Below are 15,676 nucleotides of genomic sequence, written 5' to 3'. Positions count from 1 at the left end.
CCAGGAAGCTAAGTAGGTGACCCTGGGCTAAGAAAGCTCCCATAGATAATTCTGGGGGCATACAACAGAGGAAAACCCAACACTGCCTCCTCACGTCCAAGGACAGATGCTGAATTCAGCTGAGTCCTGGATTTGCTCTAGGTGGATCAACACATCCATTTTATAGGTTTTCCTTAGCTCCTAGTGCCTGGGACAACAGAACCCAGAGCTCGGGATGAGCCTCAGTTTGAAGGCCTGCTTTGTCTGCTTGTTACCCACAAGACCTTGAGAAGTTTGGTTTTTTCCCTTAAGTCTCAGTTTATCATCATAACACATGGAATTTTGCAGAACCTCCCAGAAGTCCCCAGAAGCCTTTGTACACGCTAAGGCAGTTCTCTGCCAACACTGATACCATGTCACCATTCTTGTTTATAAAGCAAGGTCCGAGATGCCATGAATTCTGCCCAATCATCAAATCCCAAGAGGAGGTTGGGGAAGAGAAGGGGAAACCAGCCCTCCCTGAGAAGCACCTGGACATAGTCTGACATCACAAGCCTCGCTGCTACCCGGAAGGGGCACGGTACTGCCCTGCACACCCGCCCTTCACTCCTCCATATGCCCAGGTGTGGGACATGCCAGTTTCCAGTAACCCTGGACACTGGACAATGGAAAGGCCTTCGGCCAAGCAGGGCATAAGCTAAGGGAGCCTGGAGCTCGGATGCCCTAGAGCTGGGTGGCGGGCAGATATTGGCAGACCCAGCAGGTTTGTGATTAATTTATTATTTTCGAAGCATCTGCCTCCTGCCAGCACAGTCCATGGCCTTCTGCTGTTCTGCAGATCCCTAACTTCCCAGCTGCTGTGCTGATTCAATGTTGCTTTTTACAATTCAAAAGGATTTTTTTCCCCCAAAACAGGACATCCTGCTGGCCTCTGCAGGATCAAAACACAAACCAAACAAAAACCTGGGCCTTTTGCAAGGCTCCAGAGTGGCATTGACAGCCATATGTTTCTGCAGAACCAGGAGACAGCAGTGGGAACTCTGAGTTCACCATAACTATGGCCTGGGCCGGGAGTCCCCGGAGAGCCAAAGCCAAAAGACGTGACCTACAGATACATCTCACATAGTGGTGTGGTCAGTGATCGGCCTCCTTTATCTCATTCTGATATTCCTGGGTGTTTCCATGCGATTGCATCACCTAGGAACACTGCACCTGTCACGGGCTGTGTAAATACACACGCGGTTTGAAAATGGCAAAATCACGTCATGGCTCATTTCTCAGAGCAAAACACCTGTTCTTAAGCGGCACCTAACTATGCACACATACACGCACAAACACATTCATGGAAGCTTTTTTGCCCTCATTTATAGTCTCCTGTCCATACACAATGTGGATTTTTTTTTTCATTTTTATTTGTGTGTGCATATACATATGTGTATGTGTGAGTGTGTGTAGACGTGTGTGTGTGTGTGTGTGTGTGTGTGTGTGTACACGTCTTATGGGCACCTAGTGGAAGGTTACATCCATGAGCACAAGCAGAAGCCAGAGAAGGACACCAAGTGTCCTGTTCCCTCAGTCTCTGCTCTATTCTCTTGGGACAAGGTCTCTCACTGAGCCGTAGGCGAGCAGCCAGCAAGCTGTAGTGATCCTGCTGCCTCACTCCACACAGCACTGGAGTTACCGGGACGCACAGCCAAGCCTGCATGTTGAGGAGGGATGGTTTGAACTTGGGTCTTCATTTTCTGAAGCAAGCCCTCTATATACTAAGCCAGCTCCCAGACCTACATCGTTGGTTTGGTTTTGAGTTTCATTTATGCAATGTATTGACCAGATTTATCCTTTTCCCTGGTCTGTCATTCTTGACCAAAACCTGCTTTTCCAACTACACCCTTTCCTACTTTTATGTCTTGTGTTGCTGTTGTTGTGGTAGTGGTGGTGGAGGTGGTTGTAGTGGTGGGTGGTGGTTTTGAAACAGTCTGTGTAGGCCCGACTGGCCTGCGGTGTGCTAGATAGACCAGGTTGGTTGTGTCTCCTTTAACGCCGGGATTACAAGCACAAATCAGCAGGTGTGGTGGTGCATGCCAATAATCCAGCATTCAAGAGGGAGGGCAGGCAGATCTATGTGAATTCAAGGCCAGCCTGGTCTACAGAGTGTGTTCCAACGCAGCCAGGGCTATATGGAGAGACCAATATCCAATTCGTCAACTGGAAAAAAAACTCAACACCATCAGATAAAATAAACTAATATAATCAGTAGAACTGAGAAGCCCTAAGTGAGATTTTTTTATTACGTTTTGGCACTGTTGTTATGCACTGTTGAAGGTCACTTCAAAGAGACAAGCCAGCAATCTAAGGCAGAGGACTCAGTTTCTCATGCAAATCACAGGAACCCTTCACGGTCTCTTCCAGAGAGATTCTTGGGACTATGGAATGTGCTTAGAGAATCAGGAAGGACTCTCGTTATGCCAAGAAGGTGGTTGCTACCTAGGAGTGATATCATCCTAACAGGGAACATTTGGCAAAGTCTGGAGACAAATGTGTCACAGCTGGGAAGCTGGGGGAGGGGCTAGTTGGTAAGCAACCCCTTGCACAGAGAGGGTTCCACTCAAAAGGTCAACGATGCCAAGCCCATCAAAGTCGCCTGTGCCTGCCCTGTTCTAGAACCCTCTGGTTTATTATAATGTAACTAAGCAAACAGCCATAGGCAATTTCCTCTTGCTCTGGAATCTTGAAAACACATAATCCGTGTTTCCGTGATGAAGGCACGTTCAGTGGAAGCGGCTGCCACCGCCTCCCCAGTCCTGGAAGCGCGGGGAGCAAATTGCCGTGATACAGATTCGCTCCTGGATGCGTTAGATAGAGCAAATCTCTTCCTTCTGGGAGAGCGTGCAGCAGAGCTACACCGTAATGGTTGTTTTCTCCGCTGCAGATACAAAGAAGAACCGAGATAAATGTCCCCTGGTGGCTTCCTCAGCCAATTCGCAGAGGGCAGGCAGGACAAGCTCACGGGCTTTTGGCTCAGCTATTTAAATTTTCTCTAAGAAAGGTCTCGAAGCCTCTTTCTGAACGGTTGCCGCCTGTTTTCCACCGCGAATGCTGTGCGCTCAAGCCGATTAACCTTGGGGCCATCAGGGCTCTCTGCAAAAAGACAAACAGCTAAAGAAGAACACGGTGTCTCTCTGCAGAACGGGCTGCCGGGAAAGATGCTTGAGTGTCTGCAGGTAGAGGGGGCGATGGCCTTGGCCTGGGTCCCCGTCTTCTAGCAGAGCCCTCGTTTCTGTCCTGAGGAGCAAAGACTATTCAGGAACTGGAGCGGTAAGACCGGACACCTTTTCACCCCTGATAGGGCACCAGCCACAGACCAAGGACTTGACTTCACTCAAGTCAGCTTGGTGAACTACGAGATTCCTGGGCTTCCTCACAAGAACATGGGTGAGGGCTTCCTCACATGAAGTGATACTTCATTTGTCTTTTAATAAATAAAGCGTGCCTGAAGTTCAGAGAGTGAGACAGTCATCCTGATCAGCCTTACAGACCAGATAGTGGTGATGCACACCTTTAATCCCAGTAGACACACTAGTTTACCACAGAAACCAGGCGGTAGTGTTGTAAGCCTTTAATCCCAGCACTAGAGAGGAACATAAGATGGGAGGAGACAGCTCTCATGTGGTCTCATTCTGAGATTCCTGGAGGCAGGATCGCCTTTCAGACTGAGGCAGAGGTACGAGACAGTGGCCGGCTGTTTTGCTTTTCTGACCTTCAGGTTGAACCCCAATATCTGTCTCTGGGTTTTTATTAACCCTGCCACACTCACAGGTCCATGGGTGAGTTGGCAGCTGTATCGCTGAGCCAACCCCAGCACGGGTACCCCCCCCCCCAACCCCCCCACCCACCCCCGTCCACAGCCTACAGGTATCGCTAAGATTCTCCTCTCTACTTACATATCCCTGGGGAGGTTGTCCTTTCTCCTGAGTTCTCCTAACGTTCTTTTGTTGTTTGGTAAGCCTTCCCTTCCTCCCTCCAGGAGGAGGAATCTAGTGAAGCCAATCTACCCCACAGAATTCTTGGGGAGAGTGCTCACTTAGCCCCACACCGCCTGAAGACAACATGGAACTCGGCTTCCTTGACGGCCCCCCTGCAATGAAGTGGTGCAGCTGCTCTAGTTTCAGCTGCTAGGTATGTCCGCACAGCCGTAAAAGACAAGTTTCAGAGCACCGGATAAAGCAAACTGTAAAAGTCTATTGCTTTCTCATCAATTTGACCCCCCACCATGGATGCCACCTCCACCTTCGCCTGACAAGACCGGAAGCCAGTGCAGGAAACCTCCTGAGGCACACTTCGTCTGAGACCCTCAAAGTAAAGAGGATAGCAAAACAAGAACAACTGTGAGAAACAAGCTAAATCCCGAGGCGCAGTTCCGTGCTGTGCAAGAAGGAACCCTCTTTGAATGCCTTGCAGTGTCTTTCCAATGGTTTGTATTGCCTTCCTACTCATGTCACACCCCGGGGGTGCTAACATAACTGTGACAGCTGACTGTCCCTCAGAAACCGGCTGCTTTGGTGTCACAGCTAGAAGGAAGCTTAATACTAACATTCTTCAAGACGGCCAGTTAGACTAGTTAACTCTTCTTAAAGCCATTCACATCACAAAAGGAAAAAAATGCCCAGTTTTCCCAGGAGGGTTGGAATGAAGGCTCGGGAGTAAAGGTGCTTACTGAACAAGCCCGGCATCCCGAGTTCGATCCCCAGATCCCACTTAGAGCTAGAAGTAGAGAATTGACAATACAGAGTTGTCTTCTGGCCTTCACGTGTGACCTGTGGCATGCATGTCCACACATATCACACACACACACACACACAAAACGTATTTTTTTTAAAGTTAGCCCAGAAAAGGACAACAAAACCAAAAGACCATTACATTGTGGGGACAAAACAACTAGCATCCTTAAGAAGGGGAGCTGGCATCAATTCAGTGAAGAAGTTAGCTTTTCCAACGACATCTAGTCAACCTAAAAATAAGGAGATGATAAATGATAGGCACATATTCACTTTGTTTAAACAATGTAAACATAACACTGTATTTCGTTAATCACAGAGACGTTGTACTACACAGATCACAGTAAATCTAGGGCTACGCCACCACTGTGATCAACCACGCAGTGCCACCATCATCGTTAGCATCTCATCAGAACCCTCGGACCCCCAACGCTGGCATCTCTGTCTTCATCGTCCCCATCTCTATCAACCTTCCCATATCTGTTGACCTTACTCAGTACCGGGCCTTCCCAGCAACTCTACTTGACACTTTGTCATTTTGCAGATGAGAAAGACAAAGTTTAGTGAAGTCAAAGCCACACAGTTAGGTGGCAAAGCTTTGGCTAACCTAACACTAAATTCTATGCTTTCTAATGCTGATCCTTTTCCCCCTCTCATCTCAACACAAGATATCATGCTAGTCCGGGCTATCCTCAAATTCACAGCTTTATTATATAGCCCTAGCTTTACCTCTGTCTTACACTGACCCTCTTGCCTCAGTCTCCCCAGTGCTGGCATTATAGGCATGAACCACCACACCCAGCTGCCCAGCACCAAAGTACAGGCTTTGAGACTGAACTCCGAGCTACTTCTCAGCATCTCTTTTTATTAGTACCAAGGCCTCCTAGGTACTTGTCCTCTTTGTCTTCAGTTTTCCCATCTGTAAGATGAGAATAGTAACAGTCCCTGGATTTCAGTATTCTAACATGCCTGGCCAATGGTCTGTGTAGAAGAAACTTTTTAGCTGTATTGTTGTTATCTTTTACATGGAATTGGCCCTAACCCTACCTGATACAGATGCTCAAAAGGCCCAAGTTTCCTCTTAAAGAATGAGAAGATACTGCTACCTCCTTGCCCCCTTTCAGCTTCTCTGTGGAACCATGAGGAAAACCAGCCGGAGGCTCCCTGCAAGGAGGATGCTCTAGCGTGTGACCTGTTTCACCACAGATTGTTCAGTTTCACACAAGAGAGGGTCTTCAGGGGTGTGTGAGAGAAAGGAGGAGGAAGAGTCAGGGACGAGGCTGTGGGGAGCCAGGGCCAGTGAAGAACGGCTTGGCGGTGTGGCTCTGGGGATGCCTGTCATACACCACACACCCCCACCCCCTAAGCTTGCACCTGTTCCACAGCGCTGGATGTGAGCGTGGTTCCCAGTTCTGCTTCAGCTTCTTCTGCTCTCTTCCCACATCCTGACCTTGGGGTGTGACTGGAAGAGATCAGACAGCCTCCTGGGAGTTCCTTCTTCAGCCTAGAGCCAGATGTACAGTGACATCTCCACCTGCAGGTGAGCAGTTCAGAGCACCTCGCTGACACCAGAGTTCACACAGAGTGAGACCGAGTGGGTCTAGCCTCTGTCTTCCCAGAGGATTAGAATTCAGGAAGCCTTTGAAACACACATCTCTTTCTGCTCCCTGCGGGCCAATTCTCTATCAGGTATCACTGGGGCTCTTGAGAGATATCCCTGATGGTCTGAAAGGCTTGAAAGCAGAGGAGCTTAGGAGAATCCCTGAGCATCCCAAAGACACTGGACACTGAGTCTATGCTCAGAGTCACTCCCAGAAGGCCACTCTCCAGGACTTGAGAATGAGTTCAGGATTCATGGATTCACTAACAAAACACATATCACGGACAAAAAAAATGTAATCAAGACTGGCCTCCAGTCTGCGTGCCTCCGAAGACTTCCTCACACAGCTTAGAATATGCGTGGTGTCATTTGTTTAATTAAGCAAGCCAAGCATCTTCTCCCCGTATGCCTTTCTGGGAGAAGAGCCAGGCTGGGTCTAATAAAGCTGGGTATCTTCCACACTGTGTCTTCACTGAGCTGACTTAGCTGGTTTTTATTATTGTCCAACATTCTCCTAGCAGAATGCCAGTGCCCTTATTAACATGGTCCAATCTGCAATGTCCAGACAGGCATTTCATAGGACAGTCACCAAGTCCATGCTACTGTTGGGCGAGCCCCTTCTCTGACTCCTGGGTAGAAGGGGTAGGTAGGCAATGGGAGCCTTCCTATGAGAGTTCACCATGGGGAATGATGGGAGCTTTCTGCTGGCAATGCTGAGTGCCAGAGAGAGAAGCACAGAAAGAACAGGATGACCAAACAGGGCAGGGCCATGAGGCCGCAGTGAGGTGAGGGGTTCCGATTATGCCCACGGACTAGAGGAGAAGCGAGCCACGTGCTGGATTTCTGGTGTGGGGCTGGATCTGAGGTGGACTCGGCTCACAGCCCACGGACACAGTGCACACAGTGGGACAACTGCTACTCAGGAAACCTAGGAAGGACAAAGATGTCACCTCCAGTTTGGTGGGGGGGGGGCGGGCAGACGGTAGGAGTACAGCATGCAAAGTGCCGGTGAGGGGACCTGAGAAGGTGGAGTGTCGGGAAGACCGGTGCAAACCAACAGAGCCACTGAGTGGAGGCTGAGTGAGTGACAGACACTGATCTCAGACACTGGACATGGCTTGAGCATGGATGAGACCTCAAAGCCCACCCCCACAGTGACACGCTTTCTCCAACAGGGCCACATCCACTCCAACAAGGCCACACCTCCTAAGAATGCCACTCCCTTTGGGGACCATTTTCTTTTAAATGACCACACACCGATACACATAAATAAATCTTTAAAAAAAATTAAAACCACAGCTCTAAACAATATAAGCCCGTGTCTACATGTAAGGGACAACATACATTTCTATAATATAACATTTAATGTACAATGAAGCAGTCTGAAGTTCATTATCCTTGGTTGTATAAAATAAACAAATAAAATATTGTATTGTTCTGGGTAGTTGTTAATACAGAAAGGAGCTTTTCCAGACATCAGGCAGGTAACATGGTTTTCACAATCTAGGACTGTCCAGGTAGCAAATGAGGCTCTTTGTAAGAATTGCTTTTTCTGACTCTAGATGAGTTGAGGACGTTCTTAAGAATAAATGGCCTAGGTTGTTTCCAGGTTCTGGCTACTACAAACAATGCTGCTATGAACATAGACTATGCATATGTATACACACACATGTGTACACACACACACACACATTCATCTGTGAGTGTGGGTAAAGTCCCGAAGTTTAGGAAGGGTCTTGAGAGGGTAAGAGCAGGAAATGAAGAAGGATGGGGTTCAGGCAGTACGCGTGGGACATGAAAGAAGACAGACAGCTAATGTTTTTCTAGTTTCACAGTGCATTTGTGATTTTAACTTTCTGTGCGTTGAAGCAGCAAGAACCATTTTGCATTTCAAAAGAATCCAGCATCTGTTATTCCTCTGAGCCTGAGTGTGGAAGCTAGGCTCCCTCTAATTCCGTTGACCGTTCATGAGAGGAGAATTAGACATGACTGGTCACACGGACCCAACTCAGTACAATGGTTTGTAAAAATTTGCTCTGGGGGAGGGGTTTTGTCACCTGTTTCTCTTTTTTTTTTCTTTTATTCAAAACTGTACCAATGCTATTATGTTATTTGACATATAAGTTGTACTATTATACGTAAAATACAGTTTTTAAAAATAAAGACACGTGGCTGGAGAGATAGTTCAGCTGTTACTGGCTCCTCTTCTAAGGGTCCTAGGTTTGATTCCTAGAACCCACATGGCAGCTGGCAGTCATCTGTAACCCATTCCAGAAGATCTGAGAGCAGCAGGCATACAAAACACTCATATACATAAAGTAAAATAATAAATTTTTAATGAGAAGTTGAAATGAAGATCCAGCTCTAGAAGGATCACACAGCTGCTCGGGGGCAGCCTCGGATGCTGAGTCGTCTCTTCCTCACAGCCCCTTCACCGCGGTTTCTTGTTGCCCCCTCAGGTTGGCTACCTTTGGTTCTGTGCAAACTACTTTTTTAAATATTTTAAACAAGCTGTGGTAATACATAAAAGTAGGACATGCTGAAGGGGCAGAGGCAGGAGGATCGCAAATTTGAGAACAACCTAGATGGGAAGATGGCTGTGAGCAAAGGGATCGGCCAAGCCTGGTCACGTGAGTTTGATATCCAGTAACTGCCTGGTGGAAGGGGAGGATTAGCTTCCACCATTGTCCTCTAACTCACCACACCAAAGGTAAGTGTGTAAGACACGTGCACGCACACACACACACACACGCGCACACACAAATAAGTCATAAATATAAAACATTTCTAAATTATTTTTAAGAATCTACAAAAATATTTTAATTAATGATTAAAAAATCCCTGAATGATAACACATATGGTGTGCCTCTTAGGTAAAGGGAGACAGGAAATCTGGGGGAGGGGTGTGCCTTCTGTCTCAGGGGTGTGCCTTCTGGAAGGGGTGGACCATGGTCCTTGTGAGGTACAAGGAAGCACTCACGAGAAACACCCATGAAAATAAAGTGGAAGAATGTGGAAACAAAATGTATAGAACCACTTCAACCAAAACAAATGACAGGAAAATACCATACATTTGATAGTATTTTAAAATAATTTATTCAAATATCACAATTTTATACCATAATGCTTATTTTACAGGTGATTTTTAATTCTTTTTACCATTGTTTTTTTTTTCTAGTGTCTCTTTTTTCTACACTTTTACAACAGAATTTATCAGAAGTTGAAAGAGAGAAACACATTCTTCCTACTATTCAGATATATATATCACATTAAACTTCGAGATTACATAACTTGTCTATCCGGAATTGAAGCTGCTGGGGGTGTGGGGGGTCACACTTATTAGTGGGTCCCAAGGTCCCTGAGGTCTAAATAGGAAAATATCCTGTTATAAACTGTAGCAAAATTCTCATCTCAAAATAAACCACTCTGGAATTTACAATGATATCCACATTCAACATCTGTACAGAATCCAAAAACTCACGGGGCGGGGGAGGGGGGGAGGGTTAGGAATGACAAAGGAAATGGCTTCACATTCAGTAAACAGAGCTCGAACCAGAAGGCAGACCCTGAACCCTGGTGGTGCAGAAGTCGGCTCCATCCAGTCCCTCACCGTCAGTCTCCCACCACTGAAAGCAGAGACTCTCACACCCCAGCAAATTCTAGGCCCAACTCTCTTCTTGTTGTTTTTAGAATTATCATTTGGACCAAGAAAGCTCCAGTCCTAGTAGGCTTCGCCATCACGCGAATGGAGCCCTGGGTTCTAACCCCACAGCAGGCTCCAGGTCGGTGGTGGAGAGGTTGACGGTGCCACTTGTGGACATGTGGTGTCCACTCACCCTCCCCATTGTGGGCACTCACACCGTTGTGAGCAAGTTTCTAGAACTTTCTAACTGCTGTGTGTTAGGCGCCTGATTTGCTACTTCTCAAATCCATTCAGGGTCAGGTCAGCCCAGCCTGCTGCTCTGCCTGGGATGGACAGCTTCACGTCTCTGTCATCTAGGCTTTCTTTCTAGACAATGCAAGTCATGTGACAGCCAAGATAATGTTTTCAAAACCAGAACTAGCCAGCTGATCTAATACCAAGGCAGACTGGAAAATCCCAACTGTGTCACGTCCCACAGAGTATACGCCCACCCCCAAACAGGACAGCAGCTCTGGGAGGCCGTGGGAGCTCTCCAGGGGGGTGCTCTTGGGTCTGGGCCCCTCACACAATTGACAGTCACCAAAGCCAGAGTTGACCCATACGCAACTGGGTTATTTGCTCTTAGCCACCTGGGACAGCACCATTTCCTAGTAGGACAGCCTGGGGTGTGGAAACTCCAGCCAAGCCAGGCTTCACACTGTTTGGGGACTCTGGGGAGACCCGCAGGCCTTGCAATCCACCTGAGTACACACCTCATACAGGCCGCAGAAACTCCCTGAGTGCCACCGCGAGCCTGCAGCTAGGACAGTTACATGCAGAGTTCCGGCCTCCAGCTTGCATTTTTAAGTGGATAACATGCACGGGACCCCATTAATATGACCTGCTGCTGAGGGCAGCCAGCGCACAACAGGGGTTCACCTTTCATTACAGTCTTACTTCAGGTTGGGGCAGGGCGTGAAAATTGTATGTGTAGCACCTGGCCTCCAGCAGCAACACCTGAAAACCAGCCAAACCGATCCAGCCAGACCAAAGCAGGCAGCATTCCCGATAGCACTGCTAAGTCTTTAAATAATAACAATCAATAAAATAAAGCCTCTAGAGAAATTTTCAGTCACGTATCGAAAATGTTAAGGAATAGACATGTGAAGTTGGGGGCTGAGGATTTAGCTCACTTGCCTAGCAAGCACAGGCCCTGGGTTTAGTTCTCAGCTCAAAAAAATAAAAAGTTAACATGTGAATTAAATAGCAAATAAATGAATAGCGGACTCGGGTTACACAGATGTGCAGAGTTGGCCAGGGTGACTAAGAAGTGCCTTTTCATTCTTTGTGGCAAACTCTACCCTCGCTCTGACAGCCCCAGTCATTCTTCTGTTGTGTGACTTTGTTGTTTCTTTAAGGATTCATCATGCTCAGCGTTCCCGCCTTCACGCTCTAGAAGCCGTGGTCCTCTACATTGTTGCCCGGCTTGAAGGGGCCAAGGGCTAGCAGCACAGATCAGAGCCCAGACAGTGACCAGCACTGGAGAACTCACGGGGAACCTGCTGGAATTTCCCAGTCGCTAGAAAAGCTCCCTCACCGTATGAGAGGAGGGAATTTATGGTAAGACACTGTCACTCTGGGGAGTAACTGTAGATGCTTCCAGACTCCTGGGGACTAGAGCCAGCCCCCTCCCCACAAGCCTCTATCTTGTTTATAACAGCCTCCCTGTCACTCCAGAGACCTGGTTCCAGCTGCTAGCTAGGCCGGAATGGCCACAGGCCTCTTGCCACACCCTCTCTGAGTCTATAAAACCCAGTTTCTAGCCCACATCATGAATCCTCCCTTTCCCAGTGTGTGAGATGAGTCTGGAAATCCAAAGCTGAGATGGAAAACACCTTGCCATTCTGACTTTTCCCTGGGGTATCAGGAGAGGCCCAGGAGCCTGGAAGGAGCTGAAGGAGGTGCAAAGTCTCTCCTGCCACCTACTGTCCTACTCCAGCACAGCAAGCACACTGCCCATGGGGGTCATTGATGGACCAAGGGTACAGTGTCCCTCATCCTTCCTTCCTGAGGCACCCTGTGAGCTCCCGTTCAATGACTGTGGCCATCTTATCCTAAAAGCAAGGGGAATAGACCAGGGGCTCAGAGAACAGCTCTGGGGGGTGGGTATGGATTGTCCATCTGGGCATCAGTCACCTCTGCCTACCTGGAGGCAACTGTTAACACAAGGGTCACAGCTAGAAGCAGCAGCTGAGAGACACAACTGTGGTGTCATACGCACAGCCATTCCTACCGCCGAGGTCCCCATAAATCTCCACGGAGGCAAGTCCCAAGATCTCCCTTAGAAACAACAGCTTTCACACTATCTTGGAAATATTTCTTTCATCCGGTTTAACCCTAATTGACTTCACCATCAAAAAGATTTAAACTACACTTCAACTTCTCACCTAACTATATTTATGTATAAATCCCTGAGAAGACACCTGTCCACTTGGAATTCACTATTTACAATTAATACACACAAGGCCAAGCAGGCCCCCAGGCCTGTGTCTCGACTCTGCCAAATCAGAAAAACAGAGCAGGTCTCCTTTCCAAAAGCAGAAGGCAGAGCCAATGTCCTGTTGTCACATCCCTGCCCTCTGTCCTCTCCTGGGGATCTAGAGGTCTCTGCTGATGTCCTGAAGCCACAGCCCTGCCCTCTGTCCTCTCCTGGGGATCTGGAGGTCTCTGCTGATGTCCTGAAGCCACAGCCCTGCCCTCTGTCCTCTCCTGGGGATCTGGAGGTCTCTGCTGATGTCCTGAAGCCACATCCCTGCCCTCTGTCCTCTCCTGGGGATCTAGAGGTCTCAGCCTCATAGTTCAGTGGGAAAAGCAAGGGCTTTCTCAAGAGCCTTTGTTTCCCTGCCTTTTTAGGTCAGACTGTCCTAGTTTATGGTGTTTCGGGGAAAGCTAGTGGGAGAGCTCTCGTTGCTCAATGCCTAACGGCACCAAGATTAAGTCAGTACCACCCTCCCCCTCCCTGCAGTGTAAGAAGGACCTCAGCAAAGGGCTTCCAAATCAGTCTGTAGTATTCTGAATCTATAGCTACCAAGTAGCTACATTAAATATCCAAATAAAGTGCACGTGTGACTGATAGAAGACTCTGCTGGGAATTTTTTAATGCTTTGGAGCTAAAAGAAAGAAAGGTATAGAAAGAAACCTTCCACTGAGAGGTTGGCACCCAAGGCAAATCCCATCCCGGCCTGAGTCCCCACATATTGGAAGGTCTACAAAGTTGGGGTGGGGATGAACTGAACATTGGGGCTCATCAAGGGGAAACTGTCACTCAAAACACACAAGGGACTCACTCCCTGGAGGAGAGGGCCAATCAGAGAGTAGACCACTACAGGAAAACCTTCCCCAACTGCTGTCTAGTATCCAGGGTGTTCCACCTGCCCTAAAAGTCATCTGTCTGCCCCTCAACAGTTTGCAGCACCCCCGCCCTCTGCATCTTGGACATAGTTAAGGATACCCACATTTGCTTCTTTCTGGGCATATATGATTGTGTTTCTACTGCTCGTTTGTTAAATCTGCCCCCTGCTAAGTAACTGTTCTCCTCAAATCACCTGGAAGATGGATGGTCTGTCTAGTCATGCTTCTTGCTTCAAATGAGTTTGGTCCCAGAAACACATGCACTTCTGCAATGGGCCATGGTCACTTTCAATGATATAAGTGATGATGATGATGATGACGACGATGATGATGATGGTCAGAACAAAAGGCTTAAGAAAGGAAACGAAAGGAAGAAGACTTCCTGAAATGAAGACTTCCATCTCACCTGGTCATTTTGAATAGAAGTCCGTGCCCTCATCAAGTAGAAGCAGGCATTTGGCATCACTCAAGTCGATAGGAAAAGCCACGTGTGTCCACGGGACACGAGAAGGCAAAAGCCAGAACCGAAGGGCGAAGGGGGAGAATGCCAGAGTTCTGTGTGATTCACACAATCATTACAAGTATTTATTGCTAGAGGCAGCATTTTAAACAAAGGGTCCCCAAACACAGGGATTAAAACTGCCATAATTACAAAGAGCCCATCACTTGTAAAATGCTGCCGTTTTTCATAAATAACAAAATACAAAAGTATGTGAAAATGCCCTTTGATAACTTAGGTTTTTTAATTCTTAATTGGGGTCCTCTAAGAGGTGACTTCTGGTAAACTGTCCTTTGGGTGTATAGACTGCTCAGAGAACTAGTTTTAAGCAGAAGCCATCCTGTCTTGGGAACAATGGGGAACCTGCTCCGTGGGTCTAGGAAAGAACGACCCAGAGGTTGTGTACTGCAGCAGAGAGGGGCACCCCTCCCTGTGGTGCCGTCTACACCACCCGCAGCCTCCCAGCTGGATCCCTGCGCTGCTCCCACACCAGGCACACGCGCAGAGGGTATCATGGCCCCTTCACGTCCTTTTCCTCCAACGTGGTGCCCGCTTTTCCTTCTGAGCCTCTGCCTGGCGTTTCTTCTCCGCCTCCTCTGCCTTCCTCTTCTCCTCCTTGGCCTCCTTGTACCGCCACTTAGGGATCTGCAGGTGTACACTGTCCTTGGTGTTGCCTTTTGGGGCTGGGCGCTCGGGCTGGAAGGTGGGTGCAGGGGCCTTGCTGATGCGCACCCTGGGAACCACCACTCCTGGCCGCACGCTGCTCCTCCGCAGCAACTGTAAGGGCAGGAGGCTGGCCTTCCGTGAGACAGGGGCAGGGGTGGGTCCTGGGGCCCCGGAGGACTGGGATGACCAGGGATTCACTCTGGGAGTCTCTAAAGTCTGGGATTGCAGTTCAGAGCCATCCTGAGCATAGGTGTCCGGGTTCCCCCTAGCTGCTAGGATTTCCTGCACTGCCAGGCGCCGTTTCCCCACACAGGGAGGGTTCTCCGGGCACACAGTCTGGCAGACGACAGCAATGGCGGGGCTATAAAGGCTTGTGGTCATCCTGACCATGTGATCAAGGACACCTCCATCCGCCAGACCCTGGCCTGAGCGGGAGGTCAGAGTGGACCGCAAGAACTCTGTGAATCTCTGAAAGCAGTTTTTGGAACGTGCTGGTTTCAAGAGCGCCTCAGCGGGAAGCGGCAATTCTGGCTTGTACTTGTCCCCAAACTGCTCTGGGCAGGGTCGCTCCATCAGCCTCTGCATGACACGAACAGCCTCCACTCGGCCAGTGTATGCAGCCCACTCCTGTGGTGACATCCCACGGCGGGGATCCCTCGCTTGAACATCCGCCCCTGAAAAACAAAACACACATTGCCCCAGTGGGTCAGGCAGCCAGGATGCGCTTCCACAGATGAAGAATGGTGGCAGAATCTGGAACAGTTATTCTGGTTAATTTTGCATTCTCTTGGCTAGGCCAGAGTAACTAGAGGTTTGACCAAATCCGGAGCTGGGCACAAGTCTGGAGAGATTGGACTCGGAGTCACAATGGTTACTTCCCAAACATGGTGGAGCCTCATCTGATCAGCTGCAGGGGGTAAAAAGCAACCAGAGCTTTTCCTGGGGCACTGGATCCTCCTGCACACCCCCTATCAATTTCAGACTCCCCAATCCCCACGATTACATAAGACAACTCTTTAGAATGAATCACTTATGTGCCCTGTCAACTGTTTCTTTAGAGACAACGGTCACTCCCTGGAAAATCTCTCTTCCATGCCCCCTTCCCCAAAAGACACTGCAGACTT

The 15,676-nt window shown here is 48.6% G+C and overlaps 1 protein-coding gene across 2 annotated transcripts in view; it reads right to left on the bottom strand.

Moving 5' to 3' along the window:
• Positions 1–9,426: 9,426 nt before the first annotated feature.
• Ankrd33b (ankyrin repeat domain 33B) overlaps positions 9,427–15,676 on the bottom strand; it is a 64,908-nt gene continuing 58,658 nt past the window's right edge. For both annotated transcript variants that reach the window (XM_050144741.1, XM_050144742.1), the window contains exon 4: positions 9,427–15,226. In XM_050144741.1, the coding sequence (XP_050000698.1) occupies positions 14,409–15,226 (818 nt within the window). In that variant the 3' untranslated portion in view covers positions 9,427–14,408. The remainder of the gene's footprint in view (positions 15,227–15,676) is intronic.

Source organism: Alexandromys fortis, unplaced genomic scaffold (genome assembly GCF_014885135.2).
Source record: "Alexandromys fortis isolate MF-2015 unplaced genomic scaffold, M_Fortis_MF-2015_v1.1 scaffold_52, whole genome shotgun sequence".
Classification (NCBI taxonomy): domain Eukaryota; kingdom Metazoa; phylum Chordata; class Mammalia; order Rodentia; family Cricetidae; genus Alexandromys; species Alexandromys fortis.
This window is presented reverse-complemented; position numbering and strand designations above follow the sequence as displayed.